The 22,422-nt window shown below is 42.7% G+C and overlaps 1 protein-coding gene across 1 annotated transcript in view; it reads left to right on the top strand.

Annotated features, from left to right (window-relative positions):
• Positions 1–346: 346 nt before the first annotated feature.
• MCCB (3-methylcrotonyl-CoA carboxylase) overlaps positions 347–22,422 on the top strand; it is a 46,788-nt gene continuing 24,712 nt past the window's right edge. The window contains exons 1-9 of the mRNA XM_087380794.1: positions 347–1,299; positions 1,390–1,509; positions 1,972–2,406; positions 4,121–4,211; positions 15,169–15,404; positions 15,578–15,742; positions 15,861–15,935; positions 21,184–21,315; positions 21,401–21,457. Of these exons, the coding sequence (XP_087236920.1) occupies positions 796–1,299; positions 1,390–1,509; positions 1,972–2,406; positions 4,121–4,211; positions 15,169–15,404; positions 15,578–15,742; positions 15,861–15,935; positions 21,184–21,315; positions 21,401–21,457 (1,815 nt within the window). The 5' untranslated portion in view covers positions 347–795. The remainder of the gene's footprint in view (positions 1,300–1,389; positions 1,510–1,971; positions 2,407–4,120; positions 4,212–15,168; positions 15,405–15,577; positions 15,743–15,860; positions 15,936–21,183; positions 21,316–21,400; positions 21,458–22,422) is intronic.

Below are 22,422 nucleotides of genomic sequence, written 5' to 3'. Positions count from 1 at the left end.
CCCTTGGTGCATTTGCATGGCATAACAAAAATAGCTATTTCCCCTCTATGACATAAGGCCCTAAAGCCCTTATGACATGGTGGGAAAAAGGTTTTAGTGGGAAAAGTCAATTCCGATGGTGCATATCAGCTTGTTTGATGGAAATGTGGAGTAGATGTCATTTTCAACCTTTAAATGCTTCACTTCCCACAAATCCCATGAGCTCAAGAGATCCTTGGTTTTGTGGGGGAAAAATGGGGAAAAAAGGGGGGGACCACATGCCACCTTGGCATTATAGGTTCCCATTTACCACAAAACTCCCACCATATCATAAGGCCTTAAGGCTACCTTTGAGGCAGGCCAAAAATGAAGGAGAAGCAGATTAGAATATATCAATGCGTGGATTGCTGACTGTGCAGGCAGCTGATTTGGCATCCATAGCCACAGCTGTGAAGGTACGAGTCTTTAAAAGCTTTTGCATGTTTCTTTGTGAGGAGGTAGTCCTCTCACCACCAATTGTACTAAGATTGATCGATCGATTCATGGATTGAGAGGAGGAGATTTGGATCGCTACGCAAACGAATTTGGAAGGGCTCCGGTTGCATCTCACTCTCAAACATCCTTTTCGTATGCTTACTCTCGATCGATTTTTAATGCATCATCTCTTCGCATAATATCTAGCTTTCGGCGAGAGAAATTGCCCGTTTATGAGGCCGGTCATTTACATTACCCCAAGGATCTCGCGCTGAAATTACTCTGCAGGGCTGAAGGTTCAGAGACACCTCAAAGAGCACTTTAACTCGTTTGCAAGGCCTAATGGCATTCTCTTTACACCGAAAAATCTCCGAGAAATTATTCAGAACGTCTGTAGGATTGTCAATTAGTTCCGCAACCAAGGGATGGAGGGCCTTCTTGCCAGGATCCAAAGTCAATGGAAAAGGTGCAGCCAAGGAGCAGGGCATTATCCTGGATGCGCTTCCAGGGTGGCATGGTTGTTGTATAGAAGATAAAAACGTTGCAAGTTCTTCCTGGCTGCTGCGCAACTGCTCTCTCGAGGCCACAGCAAATAAAAAGGCAAAGCCACTTCGTTTTATTAGGGGATCATCAAGTAACATGCCATTGCAATCAAGTCTCCCACATTACCCCACTGTATTGAAAGTGAATAACGAGTGGGCACCTCTCACCTCACGGGCCCTTACAACATTGGACGAAGGGTTGAATGTTTTGCACGATTCCATCGATACAAACAGTGAAGGTTATGCAAAAAACTATAAGGCCATGGAGGGTTTGATATTGGAGATGCGCAGGCAGATTGACAAGGTAGATTGGTTTGCCTAATAAAGAGCTTACTTCGGTCCTTAGTTCGTACACTAGTTCATCTCTAGAGGTTAACTTAATAGTTTTTGTCAGGTGCTTGAAGGTGGAGGTGCCAAAGCAGTAGAAAGGCACAAAGCTAGAAATAAGTTTCTGCCTCGAGAGCGCATCGATCACCTCCTGGATCCTGGTTCGCCTTTTCTAGAACTTTCACAGGTAGAGTTTTCGATTACAGTTTTTATGGCGTTGTCAGGGTAAAGCTTTCACTTTGTTTTCGAATAATAAATCAAGAGCCTTATTTCCAAAAGGATTTAGTACACTTTGCTTGGAGGGAACCGACATAGTGCGTTCAAAACAATTGGACTGCTCAAATGAGGACACCAAATGAGTGGAAGCCAGCCGCTTTATTTGATCATAGCTGACATTACTTTGTTTGGAGTTTGTGTGGGCAGGTTTGGAGTTCCCTTCGGATAAGAATATGATCCTTGAATATGTTATGCTTTTGCAATCATCTGTGTTTTTTCAGCTGTTCTTGTTGTGCTTGTTATGTTAACATTACAGTTGTCGTTTCTGCGTATGCTTGTTTTTGTTTGCTCGGGCAGTGCCCTGTAATTTCACCTTTCAATTACTGCAGTAAAATGTTTGTGTAGGGACTGACGTATCATGATGATGGAGAAGCTTGCAGGCCATAATTTGTATGATGAACCGCTGCCATCCGGAGGGATTGTAACTGGGATAGGTTTAATTCATGGGAGGCTTTGTATGCTGGTGGCTAATGATCCTACTGTGAAGGGTGGAACATACTATCCAATCACAGTTAAAAAGCATCTACGTGCCCAAGAAATTGCAGCACAATGCAATCTCCCATGTGTGTACCTTGTTGACAGTGGTGGGGCCAACCTTCCAAAACAAGCAGACGTTTTCCCAGACAGAGATCACTTTGGAAGAATATTTTATAATCAGGCACGCATGTCTGAAGCAGGAATTCCACAGATAGCATTGGTTTTGGGATCTTGCACTGCTGGAGGCGCGTATGTTCCCGCTATGGCGGATGAGAGTGTTATTGTGAAAGGAAACGGAACCATCTTTCTTGCTGGTCCACCACTTGTCAAGGTCTGCCTCTGAATTTTGTTATACATCATATTATTATGGGAACTTTGAATATACTTTATATGTGGTATTTCTATGATATCCAATGTATTATGTAAAACTTTGCTAGTTTCTGCTCCAAAAGCAGCAGTGCTGTCATAGTTTTCTTTCATAGACTTCACAACTTGGATTCAACTTGACAATCACTTTCCAGTTCTTTTTAGGACATCCATCTCCGATTGGACTTTGTTTTTGTATTTTGTACATGGTGTATAAGGATTTAGTGAAGAGCTGGCTGGCTTCATACAATTAGCTTTGCCAATTGGGAGTAACTCGTTTGGGAGCAAAGTTGGAGACTTCTTACAGTTCTACAGTTGACTCTATAGACAAAGCTGCCAGATCAGTACCCATTGCATAGTCATGGATTGAAACACCTAACATAGCTGCCCAACAACCCTGGACTCCATCGCTAGCAGATTATATAAGAACATCTCGTGGATATGCATCCAGATGAGTGACGGCATAAACTGTGAAGTTCCTAAACTGCCCATGTTTAGAGCCAACGTTGACAACAGATGAGTGACGGCATAAACTGTGAAGTTCCTAAACTGCCCATGTTTAGAGCCAACGTTGACAACAGTCAATACAAAAAAAAGGATCCTGCCTGGGATCAATGTGCCAGAAACCTGGAAACAACTCCATGCCACAGGTTATCTATCATTTAAACACCCACAGGGTGAGCAATTGCTCGCCCAACAACCTGTCCTGTGTTAATCTGTGTGAGAAATCTAGTGCTAGCAAAGGGAGTTAAGAACATTCTGGGATCTGGATACTCATTAATGATGAGTGACGACACACAGAGCTGGTGAACATGAGATTGTTAAAATCTGTTCTAGTGTAGTGCCAATTTCAACCACAGGCAATGCGTGTACAAGGCTCCTATGTACAAGGATGCAGACTGGATGATTTGCGAGTGTATTTTGGTTGTTTGAGGTGGCTTTTAAGTGAGAAACAAATGACTCCTCAATAGCTCTAGTCTGGTAATAGGTAGCTTCAAAAGCTCGTGGGGATTGTTTACTGTTAGATATTGTTCTGTGGGTTTTCAAAAGGAGGCAACCCTCCGTCAAAGCATCCTGGGAATGAATTTCCCAAGCTCAGTCTTACTTTAGTCATGTCTTTTCTGCTAGATTGTCAGATTTCGTTTTAGCCCGCTGCTTTGTTTGTTTGTTTGTTTTTTTGAAAAGGGGGGGGCGGGGGGACACTTGCTCCGTCTGGATGAAGTCGCATTCCTGGTTGGAACAAGAGTCGATTGCGGCATTGTCTGAGTATACAAGTAGGTTAAGAGGCTCATGTGTTCAGCCATAGAATTGAAGATTTTTTTTTCCAGCAGTTTCCATTGGATATTTACTGGTGCATTAGCCCCATTGGACAGATGTTTTTATAAAGAATAGAAACGTTTACTGTCCTAGTGGAGGGGCAGCACTGAGCTGCAGGTAGTAGATCACTGTTAGTGTCTCACCTGCAAGGCATTGATAATGTTGTTGTAGATGTGGATGTTTCCGTCTTTTATTTTCTAAAAATGATTACTGCTTAGAAACATGTTAACCATGGGTGTCAGCTAAATGGCTCTGGCTAATGTTGATTTGGGTGAATACTAGATGGCTTTCATTGAATGTTGTTTTGTGAGAACTGGTGTTTGTCATCTTAGGTACATTCTGAGGAGCATCACTTGTGGTAGGCTGCAACTGGAGAGGAAGTGTCTGCTGAAGAGCTAGGAGGTGCTGCGCTGCATTGCAAAGAGTCTGGTGTTTCCGATCATTTTGCGAATGGTTCGTCTCTTATTTTCCTCGCCTGCATGTGGGGGGTGTGTGTGTGTGTGTGTGAGAGAGAGAGAGAGAGAGAGAGAGAGAGAGAGAGAGAGAGAGGTTATTGTCTTTGAAAGCCCTGACAGGCCTATGAGACAAAAAAAATACATCCAATTTGATCCAACTACAAGCCAACAATGAAAAATTTCAGAGATTAGGCACGGATTACGGGTTACAGGAAGAAGAGATTGATTCGGATGAAATACTGGGCTGGTGCAGGGTACACTAAGATCCTTCCAATACTAAGTATTGATGCCCCAATGTGATGTAAGGATGTCGCAGACTTATTATTGCTTTGTTTCTCGAGTGGTGAGGGGCATGGTTTCCGTATCCTCCATGCGTCAGGCCATGTCAATGTGATGACTCATGTCTGGTGCTGTAAAGTGTCAGTGATAGAGGGCGACCATGCTTCACACCACCCAGGGCTCGTACCATCCCTCTAACTATCCCCCAAACCATGATTCCTGGGATCCTCTACTTCTTCAGCTTGCTAATCATGCGTGCTCGTGGGACTGTCAAAAGGCTTTTGCAAGTCTACGAAGCCAGCATAGACGTTTTGAGATCTTGATTGCACCCCTCAATGATAGAGTGAAAATGTGGTCCATAGTCGAATGCTGCCTCTGAAACCCTACTGCCCCAATGCCCTCTGCCCTTGATCTTTGCAAATGTACTAATCTCCCTCTCCAGTATGGACCATAGATCTTGTCCAACGTGTGGCCAATCATAATTGGTAGTATAGGTCCCTAGCCTCATATATTGATACAATGGTGGAGGTGCTCCAAGCGGAAGAAAAGCCATGACATACTGTTTCATTAAACATTTGAGCCAAGATTGGGGCAAGGATGTCCTACCCATGAGCGAAGCCCCGTCGGGGTCTTGGGCTCTTCCGTTATGAAGCGTACACAATGCCGCTCACAATTCCATGTGGTAATCACCATTGGCTTTTTGTGTGCATCAGCCTCGCCCAGAATGTGAAAAAGGAAAAAAATGCTGTACGAGTGCTTCAGCAGCCTTGTAGGAGTATCTCCCCTTGCTAGCCCTCTTGTGTTTTCTTAAAAGACAAATGTTAGAAAATTAGGCACACATTTGGGTTTGGGACAAAAAGTTGGGTGAGCATGATTTTCATTTTTTTTTGAAAATCTAACAAAACGACCAACTTTTGGAGACCTATATCTTTTGATTGACAAATCCAAATTGGGTTATGTAGCATATCAAATCAAATGGCAAGACATGATTTAGATAATTATCATGTTTTTTGCACAATATAGTGAACATCATAATAAACATTTTATGAAGTTATGGCTAATTTTCTCCAACAGGTTTAGAGGACAGTCACATTTTAGGCTATCATTTCTCAAGGGTGAGGATTGTAGGATAGCTCACCTAGGTGTTCTTTTTCCAAGGGGGGTCTCCAAGGAAAAAACATTGAGCCCTCTCACTAACACTCTCATTGCCCTGGTGTACCTCCTTTCGTCTTCCTCCAAACTACTTCCATTCCATGAGGTCTATGTTCCCTTCTTTGATTTGTTGTGAAGTCTCTACGTGTTTGTCTTGGATGGTGAAGTTCATGAACCAAGCCATGTGACTGAAAGAGAATATTGCAAACCTGCAAATGAATTTGTAGACATTGGGCTGCAGATGTCGGAATGAACCAACTCAAGCAGCTTCTTGGCCCGTGATGAGGCCTCCTGTGGGAACTTGTCCCTGTGCTACTTGTGCTCCAAGCAAGCCCTGCAAACTCGATCATTGCCTGCAATCGATGGAAGTCCATCTACCATCTTTGACTTTTGCATGTTGGAGAGAGTGCCATAATTGACGTGACCAAACACTTTGGATCTGCCATGGTCCCCGTGTACCAACAGAGCGTTGAGTCAATATAGCCCATGCTTCTCGACTCCTTGAGCCACCACCTTTCCATTTTCCTTGGATGTGATAGTGACTTTGCTGTTGTCAAATAAGACCGACATGTTGTGCTTGCCCATCTTACTGACAGATAAAAGGTTCTTGCACAAATTTGGTTGGTATATACAATACACCGGAAATCAGCTCCTCGTTTCCAACAGTCGTGATGAATGGAATACTACCAACACCCTTCATAGGGCATGTGCGGTTATCCCCCACAGTGACCTTGGAATCGGGATGCGTAGCTTCCATGGATTTGAACCACTCCTTGTTGGACATGTGTTTTGAAGCTCCACTGTCCACATACCAGCCTTCCTTTCCTTCACTGACTGCATAGGCTGAGCAGTACTCATTCCACTAGAAGGTCTAGGTACCATTCAGACGCTTCATCAGTTAAGGCCATGGGAAACCAAGCCACCTTGGTTTCACGGGATTGATCGCCACCTCCTCAGCATTCATGTGGCATCGAAATGCTGGAGGAAGCAGGTTGGATCTTCCCTACCATTATATTTGGGAAGTTCCAGTTTTCCCAAGGGGCATTTGCCATGATTGTTATTATTTCTTCGATTAAAGAAATTGTCAGCCACTGCATCGAGGTCGATATCCCCATCATTGTCATGACGGCGTCCAGCCATGTTGGGTCGTGGAGAAGTTAAAGGGACTGGTTGAATCTCGGGGGGGATTCGGGGTAGAGGATTAGCGGGGGTGATTGTTGTAGCGGAGTTATATGCAAATGTGGCGAGCATTGGAGTCAAAGGAATTAGCGAAACGTAGCTGCATGCAGATTGGGCGAGATTGTTTTGATAAAGAGAGCGCTGGAAGTGACGGTCTTTGGCTTCTCCTTGGATTTGGACTCCTCTTTCGCTTGAGATCTGCCTTCTTCTTGCGTCATTCCTTAGCAGAATGACCAAGCTTTTCACAGTAGAAGCACTTCATCTGCCTCTTTTTCTCTGCATCCTCGGTCTTGTTGTTCTTGGAGTGTTTGAACTTCCCCTTACTGGGCTTGTCCCTCGCCACAAGAGCCTTCTTGTCCGATTGAGTAAATAGCTTTCTTGAAGCTCTTCTTGCAATAGTAAAGGGCCAAGCTCTTCGAAGGTGAGAGCCTTGGTCCTCTGTCTTGTAGTGGCTGTAGTCACGAAATCCTTGAAATTGCGAGGTAGCTTGTGTAGCGTCAGCAACGCTAGTTGACTTGAGTCTACCTTTTGACTAACTGCTGTGAGCTAGTCCCTTACCACCTTGACTTTTGTCAGATGGTCATGAACATTGTCCCCCTCATTCATATCCATATTGTATAGTTGATGTTGAAGAAGCAAGATATGAGATGTGTTGTCTGTTTCGTACAGATTCTTCAGAATAGCCCATGCCTCTACAGACGTCTCGGCCATCTAGATGTGCGGAAGAACAAAGTCCGCCGTGGTCCCTATGATTAATGCCAGGGAGTGGGCATCTCTATCTTCCCAACCTTCAAGCTCCTCTCCATCTATTGGAATGAGAATCTTCCCCTTGTTCAACTACCAAAGCTTTCGAGCCACTAAATGACTCCGGATCTTCACCTTTTAGATCGGGTAGTTTGACCCATCTAGGTCCCTGACTCTCCAAAGTTAGGGATGGTGAAAGAGAGAAATTGGGGGAGGAGGAAGGAAGAGAAGGGGCTAAAGAGGCAACATATGAATCCTTGTCCTCCATCCTTGCTGTAATAGCAAACAACAAACTGAAAATGAACTTGCAGTAGAGAACTTGACCACGCAGCAAAACCCGAGTGTCGATTGGAGTCGCCTTCTTGCTGAGGAACTCTGTTCTAGAACTGGAAACCCTGCTTTGATACCATGTTGGAAAGTAGAGGATAGAATCACTCACTCCTCTCCAGTTCTGGTGATGAGGAATGAGGGGGAGATGGTGGGCTTTATATAGGAGGGCCTGGAGCCCTCAAACTGGCCGACTAGCGAGTCGGCTCCCTGTCCAAGGTACCGACCAGGCCTGGGCCCCCTATTCAGGGCTGCAGGTGGCCGACCAGGCCATGCTGGTCTGGCCTATAAATAGGCCCCTTTGTAGGCCTTTTAGGCTGTTGATGCCAGGCCCAGATGTCCACTATATGCTGCTCCATTCCCCCCGTGTCTGCTGGCGCATTTTCCATGCAGGGTGCTGCCTCCATAAAGCCGGGTATGTCCATCCCTTTTCCCTATTGTCTTCTGCCCCCTTGTCCCCTCAAATCGGGGGCTCACTGGTGGGGCAGTGACATTCTAACAAGCTTAGTTACATAGGTATCAGAGCATAAATCATGGGAAAGTTGACAAAATATGAAGAGGGGAGAGGAGAAGAGTGGAGATGAGGAGAGAGGGCACAGCTAGAGAGCACACCACAAATGACTAACTTTACCTAGATTTAGTTGAAAAAATAGAATATATACAAATCCTTTTAGGGTTAGGGTTAGGGGATCTAACCCTTTCCTTTATAGCACTCTATAAGGTTAGTGCTATGCACATATGATCACGTGATGGTGCTATGCACACATGATCACCTGATGTTGAGCGTGAACTCTCAACACCTTCCCTCAAGATCAACATCATGAAGTAGGCCTTCCCTCAAGATGATGATTCTGGGGAATCGAAGAAGGACTGAGCATTACATTCCATCACACCCCTTTAATGGGAATGTCCTTCCTCTGCGTCAAACCAAGAGCTAGTCGGTGTTTCTCGAATAGCTCTTTACCGAGTGGTTTGGTAAAGATGTCTGCAACATTTTCTTTGCTATCACAATGCTGCAGTGTGATGTGACCAAGTAACACTCTTTCTCTGATGAAGTGCTCTCTGACATCAATGTGCTTTGTCCTGGAGTGATATATTGGATTCTTGGCCAATGCTTGAGCCGATTGATTATCACAGTATATTGTTGTTGGCTTTGACTCATCAAAGTAATCTGTTTCTGACAATAGTCTTCTGAGCCATGTAGCCTCACATGCACCTGTAGTGAGTGCTCTATATTCTGCTTCAGTTGAAGACAAAGAAACAGTTGGCTGTTTGTTTGACAACCATGATATAGCACCTTGACCAAGGAAAAATGCATATCCCTGTGTCGATCTCCTGGTCTCATGATCTTCGTCATAGTCACTGTCACAGTATCCATGCAACCGTGGATGACTTCTGTATTCTATCCCAAACTGTCTTGTACCTCTGATGTATCTCAAGACTCTTTTGGCTGCATTCCAGTGAGATTGTTTTGGATTTGCCATAAACTGTGCTAGTGAGCTTACTGCATAACAAATATTTGGCCGTGTGATTGTCAGATATATAAGAGATCCGATGAGCCGCCTGTAGTATTTGTCATTGACTGTAGGCTTTTCTAAATCTTTAGTAGTTTCAAACTCTGTTCCATGGGAGTGGCTGCAATCTTGCAATGTGCCATATGAAACTTCTTCAGGAGATTGTCAACATACTTGAGCTGACTCATGAATGTGCTATCTGAATCTCTCCAGAACTCAATTTCAAGACAATAGTGCATAAGTCCAAGATCTTTCATGTCGAACTCTGCAAATAAGTCTTGTTTCAGTTTTCTGATGAAGCTATCCTTGCTTCCTGTCACAATCAGATCATCTACGTACAAAAGTGCAATAGTAATGTCTTCCCCTTGAACTTTGTAGTAGAGAGTATGATCTGCATTGGAATTCATGTATCCCAAATCAGCAAAATACTTGTCGATTCTGCTGTACCAACTTCTGGGTGCTTGTTTTAAGCCGTAGAGACTTTTCTTGAGATGGTAAACCTTATTCTCCTTTCCTGGTTGAACATAACCTGTTGGTTGTTGCATGTAGACTTACTCGTCTAGATAACCATTGAGAAATGCGTTCTTGACATTGAGCTGATACACATTCCATCTACTGAGTGTCGCTAGTGATATCAAGAACCATATGGAATCCATCTTTGCTAAAGTCTCATCATAGTCCTGACCATATTGTTGTGCAAATCCTTTTGTAACTAGTCTGGCTTTGTATCTTTGAATACTGCCATCTGGATTGTACTTCACTTTGTATACCCATTTGTTTGCTATGGCCTTCTTTCATGGTGGAAGGTCGCATAATTTTCAAGTATTATTCTTATACAAAGCATCCATTTCTTCATTCATAGCAGTTTGCCATTTTGGCTTGTCTAATGCGTCTTCAAAGTACACTGGCTCTTTTGTAGCCATGATGGTAGTCATAAGAGCATAGTTGGTGGTTTCCACCTGAATTGTTTTGCCTTTCTGAGCATATGTCAATCTGGCTGGAGGTCTGCTTTCCCTAGTAGACCGTCTGAGCTGCTGTGGCTCTGCTTGGGGTGTTCTTGGCAATTCTTGCTCTTCTTCATCAACCTGTTTTGTAGATGACTGTGAAGTCGATGCTTCTATCTCCTGTGTAGGTGAGGTTTTTCATTCTGATTCCTCATCAACGATTACATCTCTGGAGATAATGACCTTGCGGTTGATGGGATCATACAATTTGTATGCTTTGTTTTCTTCACTGTAGCCAACCATGATGCATTTGCGTGACTTTGCATCCAATTTCCTGCGATGATCATCGTGTATGTGGGCATATTCTATGCAACCAAATATGCGGAGATGCCCAATGTGTGGCTTTTGTCCTGTGAATGCTTCATAAGGAGTCATATCCTGTATCGGTTCGGTAGGAAGCCGATTAAGCACGTAGTTTGCTGTAGCTATTGCTTCTGCCTAATACTGATTGGGAAGATGCTTTTCACTAAGCATTGCTCTAGCACTGTCTGCTAGAGTCCCATTCTTCCTTTCAGCTCTTGCATTGTGTTGAGGAGTATCTGCACATGTGAACTGTCTTCGAATGCCGTGATTTTTGCAAAAGTTCATGAATGCTGAAGACATGTATTCACCTCCTCTATTTGATCTCATGACTTTGATCTTTCTGCCTGTCTGGTTTTCTACCATGGCTTTGAATTCTTGAAATTTGGAAAACACTTCAGATTTCTCTTGTAGTCGTCGACGGAAGTCAAGTAGTAAAGTGAAATATTGATGCTGCGGGTCTGGGCATAACCCCATACATCTGTATGAATCAAATCAAGAATACCTCGTGCACGAGAGGTACTTCTGACAAAGTTGGTTCGCTTTTGTTTGCCGAAGCAGCATGCTTCGCAAACTTTTCCAAGAAACTGTAGCTTCGAAAATCCCAATTGCCATATTCTGATTCCTGAGATCTAACAAGTACTTGAAGTTGACATGACCATATCTCTTGTGCCATTTTGTAGATAGTGGCATCTATTGCGGTTGAGCTGACATGGCATGCTTATCTGGTACTGTAGCTAGCATTCTGTATAAGCGTCCTTCCTTGACACCTTTTGCTACTAGCTGACATCTTTTGGATTTGTCTCTGATAGTGCATTCATCATCGTCGAAGACGACTTTGTAATTGTGTTCCGTCATTTGACCTACTGACAAAAGGTTCTTGTTGAGCTTCGGAACATAGAGCACATCTTTTACTAATCCTTTTGTACCAGTGAAATCGTTCATAGGGATAATGCCTGTCCCTTGAACTGGATTCGGTGTATTGTCTGCTGTGTAGATGACATTTTTCTGTTCTTCTAATGGCTTCATTTCTGTGAACCATTCCTGATTATTTGTCATGTGAGATGATGCACCGCTGTCGATGTACCAAGGATCCTGTTCCACTTGGTCGACTTGATTAATGTAATCCTCTTTGGGATTGAAATCAGTGTCTAGGTACACTGTATCAGTCTGATGCAATTCCTCGCTTGCAAGAAACATATTTTCATGTTCATTTGCAAAATGGCTGTGACTAGAATGTCCATCACGATGATTTCCTCTGCCTCGGGAATTCCCTTGATTACTACTGGATTGACCGCCTTGGTCGTACTGCTTCTTGCGGCAATCTCTTTCATAGTGTCCAAACTTGTGACAGTAATTGCACTGAATGTTTGACACATTGGTGGATGCATTCCCTCGTCCTTGGAATCTTCCTCGATTGGAATGATTTCCTCTTTGTTGATTCTGATGTTGCTGAGGATGATGCTGATGGTGATGTTGATGCTGACTTTAATTTTGTTGCTGATGATGACCACTTTTCTGATATGATCTACCTCTACCTTTGCCTTTGCTTCTGCTTCTATCTGAGCTGTGAATGCCATCATTAGAATGTCCTTTACGTGCTTGAATGGCCTGAGTCCTGAGTTCTTCACCAAGTAGGACTGACTGAAGTTCTTCTAGTGTCAGAATTTGCCGTTGAATGGCAATACTCTGGACTAGATTCTCGTATCCCTCTCCTAGTCCATTCAGAATGACTTGAACCATTTCTGCGGGGTTCATAGTCTCTCATGCTGCTGCAAGTTGATTGTTGTAGTCTTTTATGCGGAGTACATAAGCATGACCGGTTTCACTGCTGTTGCGGAAACTCTGGTTGATCTGGTTTCTCACTGTGAGAATCCTGGATGTGTTCTTGGACTCGTAGAGAGCTGCGAACATATCCCATGCTTCTTTTGATGTCTTGACTGTGTTGAGCTGTCCTAACATTACATCTTGCACATTCTGCTTGATCAGGCGATAGGCATACTTGTCTTTCTTATCCCATTCTGCCTGAGCTCGGGCAATGGTAGGATCTGCTACTGGTGCGGAAACTATTTGTGTAGCTGTAGGTGCCATTGTAGATCCCGTTGCTGGTGCTGTGACAACAGATGGAGTAGAGCTACTTGTGGCTGGATCGGCCAATGGTCTAGGTGTAGACCCATCGACATACTCCCATTTGTCCTGAAGTACAAGAATGGTCTCCATTCGGTATTTCCATGTATCGTAATTGGAGTTGTCTAACTTAGTAGATGCCTCCAGATTGAGGTTGCTAGTTGACATGATGCAAGAAATGTACTCAAAAGTGTCGTGAAAATCTCTGTATGAATCAACTGCAAATACACTGTCTATGCCAAGTGAAATCTCTGAACCGTCGGTGAAGATAGAACTGCAATATATAAAATCTGATCTGTGTTACAAGGCTTGTGGCAATGATGCCGGGATTAGCCAAGAGGCTTTACAGGGCTGAAATGATGTGCATGATGCCGTGAGATAGCCGAATAGGCTTTACAATGGTGGCATGTGTGTGTCTGCCCACTGAAACAATCTGCAATGCCTCTGAACTCTGAAGTCTGCTCACTGAACTGATGAACGTAAGGTTTCAGGTAATGTAATGATGTGAAACCGTATGTGAGCGTATGGACTGACTCCGAGCAATCAAAGAAATTGATCTAGCTCTCACAAGAATGGACGGAAATTTCTCTTGAAATGAACGGAAATTCTCTATCAAAGAAATGAAAGGTGGTCTCTTACCAGAAGTGGACTCTCACGGAGAACACTCAAGAGAACTCTAAATCTCACAATCTCTCTCGCACTCTCAAGGATCAGAATGCCTCAGCGGAAGGCAAGGGAGCTCTGATACCATGACAAAATATGAAGAGGGGAGAGAAGAAGAGTGGAGATGAGGAGAGAGGGCACAGCTAGAGAGCACACCACAAATGACTAACTGTACACTAGATTTAGTTGAAAAAATGGAATATATACAAACCCTTTTAGGGTTAGGGTTAGGGGATTGAACCCTTTCCTTTATAGCGCTCAATAAGGTTAGTGCTATGCACATATGATCACGGGATGGTGCTATGCACACATGATCACATGATGTTGAGCGTGAACTCTCAACAAAAGTGTGGGGAACTCATATCGTTTTTGTGAAAATTGGAGCATGTGTTCATGAGAATTTGGTTGCCAGAAGTTATCCCAATCGTTGCTGCCACGTGTCGGACTTTAAGAGTAAAAAATTCAAAATTTTCAGATTTGTAAATTTCTTACATCAATGTGATCGCAATGATCTCTTGAATCAAAGACCTAGGAGACGAAGGGATTATCGGAGGATTAACAATCATAGCAGCTAGAAAGCATTGTGTAGCACCCCCACTATGGACATGCTACGTATTTTCTTGTGTTAGTTTAAGTATCACAAATGAATGGTTCACCAAGTGATACACCATGGTAAGTTGTTGCTCTTTGCTTAAGTCTTACCAGGTTTGAAGTCTAAGAATGGTGAGGATGAATCATTTTAGGGATTTAGTTAAGATTTTTTAGATTTATGCGTTTACTATCTGGATTGGTTTTAGTAAGAGGGCTTTCTTGCGGGTGTGCTCGCCAGGAGAGGATAGGATATGTGGAGGCTGTGGAAGTGCAGCGCAAATGAATGGGAGAGAGAGAGAGAGAGATAGCACGCCTCACACGTACACACTGTGGAGGAGAGAGAAAGGCACAAGATTTCTGCAAGTGATCTCTAGAGAAAACCCCGCTACAACCGGGGGAAACCTTAGAACCAACGGGTTGCTCGAGAGCTCGGAACAAACAGCTCAACAACCAAGTGGAAGGGAGCACAAGGGAGTGGATGAATTGCTCCACTACCCTGTTCCTCAGGTGCTAGACTAGGCTGGCTCTGCTCCCACAAGATGTGATGAAATGCTCAATTGGGGGGGCCTATAAATAGCTCCCCAGCCTCCTAGTCGGCCAGCAAGAGGCTGGGCCGACCAGCTGCCTTCAGGGCCGACTCACAGCCCTAGGTCTAGGCTCCCAATCAGGTCGGGTTACCCGACCTGACTGTTTGGGTCAACTTGACTGTTTGCGTCGGGTCAGGCAAGTTCAGGCAACTTGCTGGTCGGTCCATATCCCCAGCCCTGCTGGCCGACCAGGCTGGCTGGGGGGCCTATAAAAGGCTTCCCGCTTCTCCACCTTTGGTGTCTCACTCCTGGAGCATTCTCTCTCTCTCTCTCTCTCTCTCTCTCTCTCTCTCTCTCTCAGGCCCTTGGCTGTGGTTGTACCCCTACAGTTCCTATTGCCTACTTTTGGTGTCTTTCTCTCTTTCTCTTTCCTGTATGCTTCCACACGTGCCCAACTCTCACAGGCTTCTCCCTCTTCCATGCTTCATTTGCTGCTTGCCTGTGTAGTTTCTAAATGTTGATCTATGATTTGGTTTGTTACTGAACAGATGAACTGCACGCACTGGGCATTGGACGCAAAATAGTGAAGAACTTGCACCTTGCTGGATGTGCAAATAAACACATACTTCAGAATGTTGAGAAGTTTGAAGAACCATTGTACAGTGCGGAAGAGCTCGGTGGTATAGTTCCAATGGATAGACAGCAGCCATATGATGTTCGTTCTGTAATTTCTCGGATTGTGGATGGGAGTGAGTTTGATGAGTTCAAGAGGCTGTTTGGTACAGTAAGTTTTTTCTGCTTCAGATTCTGCGGATGAACATCCTATGATGATCTATCATTATTTATACTGAAAAATGAAAGTTACCATGTCGTGAACTTTAGTTCGTAAGACTAGCTGCATGATTTTTTCTGTTTTATGTAAATTTTCATTCTAGCAGTGTCATATTGCATATGCAGACCCTTGTTGCAGGCTTTGCAAGAATCCATGGACAGCCAGTAGGTATACTTGGTAACAATGGTATACTTTTCACAGAGTCAGCCTTAAAAGGGGCTCATTTTATTCAGCTCTGTGCACAGCGACATATTCCTCTTATATTTCTTCAAAATATCACAGGCTTTATGGTTTGTTACTGCCTTTTCAGATGTTGAAGCCTTTGCTTTGTCTTGCATTTGTTTGAATTTGATACTGACCTCTATATAACTCACTTCTGAATTTGTTTTGCTTTAAAAAATGGTGCAGGTTGGCTCTCGTTCTGAGGCTAGTGGGATTGCGAAAGCTGGGGCCAAGATGGTTATGGCTGTTTCTTGTGCAAAGGTGCTACACCATCTTTCTATATTCATTTCAAGTTATGAAGATTGTATTCCAATCCATGATTGTGGACATAACAAAAAACAAGGTCTTGTACTGACGAATTGACTCAATTTTGGTTCGAATTGCCTTTCTGAGGGTCTTGAAGAAGGCCAGCTGCTGATTGCAAGCTGAGTAGTGTGATGTGTGTTTATCGATACAATTTTCTGTCCACAAGAAAATGGGCATTTGAGAGAAAGAAATACTGATTGAGTAGGCTATTTATGACGACGGGCATGACTCTCTTTCCACATTCCATGAATGACAATGATGTGCAGACTCTCAATTTTGTCAATAACGATGACACATCCATCAGACCCTCAAATTCACCCATCACCCCAAAATTCTATCTAGGAGTAGCATGACCCATCTACGACAGGTTTAAGACCTGCTTTGCTGGGTCAAGCCATATGGATGCATTCGATTTTCCGACCAGTGCACATGATGTAAAGATGATGGGTTGAACAAAATGAACTGTACTTTTAGGGAGCAAGCATGTCAGTGTTGCTTTGAGCTGTGCAGGGTAGTAAACATTAACCCTATACCTTTATTGCTAGCCTTTGTTATGGCTACGTCTGTCTTTCAAGTTTTACCTCTGTATTGCTGATACAGACTCATTACGAAGTTCTTTGCATGTGTATGGGTGTGTAGATATGTATATATGAGAGAGAGCATACGTCTTGCTATGGTCTATATTCCTTGTTGATTGGGATATCATAGTTGCTGGTCCCTCCTACGTGTGATGGTGTTTATTGGTTTTGAACCTATGGGTGACTATCATGAGCTGAAAGGGAAGAGCTTGTGCATGTTCTTGGAGGATGGATCTAGATAGATCTTAACCCTAGATCTCCCCTTTGATGCCTTTTACAGTTGTCCTCCTCAACCTCTTAGATAGTATCTTGCTTGGGTTAGGTACAAGCTAACCATAGTCACGTTGAGACATATTAACCTCCCTTTTCTTCCCACATATTGCGCTCTTGTCTCTCATACGTTAGGGGATAGAACATCATTGTGACACCTTATTGTTTGCTGGAAATTATAGTTGTATGTTATAGAGAATTTGGAGAGTTATATTGGTAGTCTATAATCTTTCTTTATAAACCTTTTGTGTAGAACTATTTTGTAAGAAAAATAAATAAGCTTATTTTGTTGTAGCTAGAACGAAGAGATCTGGACAACATTTTGATTAGCCTTTCCCTAAGTACGATCATCAAGTCCTTCAGACTTTCAATATCAAATTGCTTTAATGATATTAGTTAGGATGTCATGGTAGCATTTCAACTATAGATGCTTTAATGATATTAGTTTTTAACCTCCTATGGCATTCACACCAATAGTTGGCATGCTCCCGTGCACAAACACACGCGTAGACAAAGACACACGAACCTCTAGGTGTTGAAAGAAAGACTGACTATTTATATTTGTGTATGCTTGTGGAGTCGAATTCCCTGTCACCACAATGTAAATATCCTAAGTCAAAGTACAGTTGACCATTTATCTGATCATAATTAAAGAGTTTTCATATGTGTTAATTATGGTCAAAGAGTTCTTTTAATGGTCAAAGAATTGACGACGGTCAAAGATACTTGACTCTGGTCAAGAAAGCCTGACTTCGGTCGGGAGACTTGATTTATTACCAAGAGGGTTAACTGCGGTTAACGAATGACTCAGTGATAAGAGTGAACATGGTGAAGCGGGGTGACAAGAGTGTGTATGGTGAAACGAGGCAACAAGGTTGTCACTGGAATGACCCAATGACAAGAGTGAACATGGTGAACATGGGTGAGAAGGTTGTCACTAACATGACCAAGGTGAAGGAGAGGATAACACTTTTATTAATATAAAGTAAGAATATATTTACAAAAACCACAACAAGAGATATGCTCACTCTTCTCCATTAGAAACAATAAAAAACAATAAGAAAAAGCACTTAGAAAATACACTATGTAGAAGTGTTGACTTCGGTCAACGAGACTAGGCATGCGTCAAGAGGATTAACCAAGATGTGCCAACTTCGGTTGGAGAGACTTGACTATAATCAAGGCGCCTCGACCCTTGGTCAAAGCCCCTTAATTATAATCAAGAGTGTTGACTTTGGTCAACCAAAGAATATATATATATATATATATATATATATATTTGTTATATGTGCACATGTGTTCAGTGGGGACACCCACTGTGACTAGAATTAGTCCACAGTGTGTTATTTGCATGTAAAGCGCTAACAATTAATGGGTGCCATGGTGGTGTGCTTTAATTAATTGTTGCAGGTACTAGGAAGGGTTTTTTTCCTAAGCACTACAGAGCCTAACAAGCATCTAGGAGGTGGTTCGCATGACCAAGTGCTTTGAAGACTCCAGAGTTGCCCTTAGTGGCATGTAATAGGACTTAGTCTAGATTTTAGACAAGTGGCATGTTGCCAATTTGAAATGAGCTTGAAGCTCTTGTAATATAAATTCACGTTGGATTTTGTATCAGATAGCTCCACGCTGAACTCTTTGTAACAGATTCTCTCTTCATGAATAAAGCCTTCAGGGGGGTCCAGCCCGGCGATTTATCCTCGGTCCTAGTATGTTTGCAGAGAGAGAGAGAGAGAGAGAGAGAGAGAGCAAATGAGATAGCGTTTGCAGAAATTTTATCTACAGGATTTTAGCAGAGTAGATGATTGCATTCCCTGTGGAATTTGGGAGGAGAGAGGCTTTGCTTGAGCATTAGGAGGCAGCAAGGGAGGGGCAATTATTGTGTTTGGGGGGGAGGGGGGGGCATTGCCTCTACTAAAGGGGGTCTAGAACCTCGGAAGCCTTAAAAGCTCGCAACTCAAGAGAGTCCTTCTCCATGGGGTCTTTCGCTCGTGTCCATTGGGCTTGCCTATGAACATCCTAGACTTATTTTCTCTTCTTGCCCTTAGTAGAAATCCACTCCTTGGTTGTTGGGGCATCTCATGGGTCTAGATCCTGTAGAGATATTGGATAAGGATGAGGGACGATCTCTGTTCAGCTCTATCCTCCGTTTTCCAAGAAGGGGTGCAACTTATGCCTTGGCCATATCTCTAAACGTTTGCATTTGAGGCATCGGCATTGACATTTTTGCCACCACAATGTTAGAGGACTTCATTCTGAAGGTTATAAAATAATCTTTTTGGGTTTTTTGTAGCCGGTTTGCCTTTTGCACTTTGTCATCCACAATACCAAGGGGTGCTTCTAGGAATTTGCCGAAATAAGCATCTCGCGAGAGCCTAAATTGTTTTTGCACTCTTTCGGTCGTGGGAATTGAAGGGTCATAGGAAAATGAGGCAATTCATGGTTTGTGTTTCATGTCGCTAGTTATAGTGTTAAGGGATAATAAAAGACTAATGATGGTCTAGATACACTTGGATCGGCTAAAGTAGTCTTGGACTTGAGGTTGCCATTATCCCTTCAATGAGCATAGAAGGGACATTTGGGTTGATGTTTGCATAGAAGGGGGGAAAAGACATCTTGTTTTGTCTAGTGTCTTTTAAGATGTGCCAGTAAAAATTTATGGGCTGCAGTCTAGTGCCAGTAAAAATTTCTGATATATGGTGCCATTAAAATTTGTCATGGCACAAGTCTTCTACGATATCCGATTAGGAGATACAACTTCATTTAAAGAAGCTACCTTACATCTGCAATGTTTCAGCAAGGAGTAACCTGCCTATTGATTGCTTGTGTCTAGGGACATGCCATCAGCCAAAGCTATTGGATATGTGCAGTCTTTGTCGAGGTGAGCTCAAGTAGAGTTACTCCTGAGCTCAAGTAGAGTCAGAGCAGGAAAAACCCTTGCCCATAGATGGGGATGCCTTGAATGTGATGTCCCTCAAAGTGAAAAGTCACCTAAAACTACTCGAAACTTGTCATGGGGGGGTAAGGTTAATATGATAAGAATTCTCAAGATCCCATCTATAGACACAAAGATCTGAAGTCCTTTCTGAACATATTGGACTTATGTCATGCATGGATAGGTTTGAGGAAGTCTCAATTTGGGAGTCAATTGTTAGTTTGCAGAAGAATGTTCCCAATTTTTTTAAAAAGTAAATGCTTCAAAGAGGGGAAGGATGTTATGTACCTGGATGCTAATCCCCGGATTAGTGGACTTAATCTGGGGCCCTAGGACTAAGGGAAGTAAGACTTAGAACAATAGCATGGGGCCAGCTACATCTAGCCTGGATGCTTTCTAGAAAGTGAGATGCTCTTCTATATGAGAGTGGCCAAGGCTATTGGGATGGCATTTGGCATGTTGACACCACTGATAGGTCTGGTCTGCATCATGAGCCTATACTCCTGCCTTCTACATGGACTATGCTGAAGGTTCCTAGGGGATAATTTCAGTGGTATGGGATGCCGTTACTATGGCAAAGCCTTGTGGGAGTCTGATCTCTAGCCTGTGTGCTCGATGGTGGCTGGGAGATGAGTCAGCTGCTGACCTTAACTTTGTTTAACAGATCATGTTTGGACTGTGTTTAAGGTTAGATTATAGTAGGGATGTTTCATTGTGCGAAAGACTTGACTTTGTTTTGGTCATATTAAGGAAAAAAACCCAATGCTGTATGTATAGAGATGACATATCATGTATTTGTAGTATTTAGTGGTGGGCAGCTATAAGAGATGCCAAGGAACGAAGAACTGTAGATTTTGTATCAAATATCAATTGTCTCGAATTCTAATAAAAAGGAATGCCAGTGTTACTGAACACCAACGTATGCAATCATCAGGATATAGAAGAATAATGGAGTTTCACAAATCTATTGGAAGCAGAAATGATTAAATAAAGGTGACTTGTTTGAGACATATTGATCATATCTAAGTATAGGGCTGATTTTGTGATGATTTTGGGCTAGGGAAGAAAGGAGACCTGAGCTGTTAGGGTGAGAGAGATGCATCATGCAAGTGCAGTGTATGCCTTGAATGCAATTTTGAAATTTTTTTCCTTTGAAGGCCCAGTCATAAGTCCTTTTTGTATGACATGAGCACATGGAAAATTTACTCAAATTTGTAGCATTATTGTCGTTTCTTTTAGACCATGGATTCTCTCTTAGGCCTCATCTATTACATACGCTATATAGGTGTAGTATTGAATTTTTATATTGTGAATAGGAGGGGCATCGCATCCTGGACACAGACTCACTAAGACGTGCACAATGTGAGGTACATTTTGTAACATTCGATAAAATTTATGACACTTTTTTTACCACTTTTAGGTTCCAAAAATCACAGTCATTATTGGTGGAAGCTTTGGTGCCGGGAATTACGGAATGTGTGGCCGTGCTTATAGTCCAAACTTCGTCTTCCTTTGGCCAAATGCCAGAATTTCTGTAATGGGTGGTGCCCAGGTATACTGAAGTAGTAGAATTGTTTGCACCTTCTTCATAGATCCAAGAAGTACCGTGTCAAATTCAACTCTTTATTTCTGGACAGGCAGCTGGAGTTCTCGCACCTCTCGAAAGAGAACGGCTCAAACGACAAGGCTCTATGGTTAGTTTTTGTTTACAGTACAAATATTACATTTTATTGCTGTGCATGAAGCAGAAAAGGTAGTAATTTGTGTGTTTAGATAGTCATTAAGTCTAGTATTGATACTATGTTGGACTAATTTAGCTCATTTCATCTGCTGAATAATAAATCCCGATGGAAACCTCTGAGCTTTGTATAGACCCAGTGAGGGCTCTTTGGCCCACGACCTGGCCCAATTCTGGGCCCAACCTGTGGCCCTTTCCAGCCAGTCTTTCGAACCCAGTTTCGGCTCATGGACATCCCCTTTTGTGGTTCTAATCCATGAAAGTGCCACGTGGTCAGTTTTAGCCCTAACTATGGGTAGGCCACAATATTTCCTTCAAGTTTAATTGATATGGTGATTGCTGAAAAAACTGAAAGTGAAATATTTATGACAATAAAAGGATCACCGAAAGACTTTCCTGATATAGAGAGTCAACTACTTCGCTTCTATGGGAACTCAGAGGATACGATGATGGCGCGGCTCACACTTAAGAATTCTGAAGATTTATCCAAGCTACAAGAAATAGGAAGCAACTTTGATATTCATGTTGTGATTGGACAACGACCTCAATATCTATCATTTAGTCCAGAAGAGTTTCAAATCCTAAGATATCGAGAAAAATAGGTTAATGATAATGTCATAATGGCCACCCTTAGGTTTGGTAAAAACTTTATCTTGGCTTAGTATTTATATATTGATTAAATCTAATGAGCTAATGTTTGGTTATTTTTTGATGCAGTATAATGATATCTTGGTTTCCTGTAAATTTTGCAAAGTGTGTATATATCGTAGATTCCCTTCTTTCTACATGGCTCAACAATACTAAAAAGTCACTAGAAGATATCTACACCTGGCTGCAAACTCTCAATATGGACAATGTATGAGTTATCGTTTTTCCATATAATGAGACGTAAGTGACACGGCAACCTCATATTTACTTTTT

This window comes from Dipteris shenzhenensis, chromosome 10, assembly GCF_047967505.1.
Source record: "Dipteris shenzhenensis isolate YYH24624 ecotype China chromosome 10, Dip_SZ_1.0, whole genome shotgun sequence".
Classification (NCBI taxonomy): Eukaryota; Viridiplantae; Streptophyta; class Polypodiopsida; order Gleicheniales; family Dipteridaceae; genus Dipteris; species Dipteris shenzhenensis.
The sequence above is the reverse complement of the archived record's forward strand: the minus strand, read 5'-3'. Positions and strand labels throughout refer to the sequence as shown.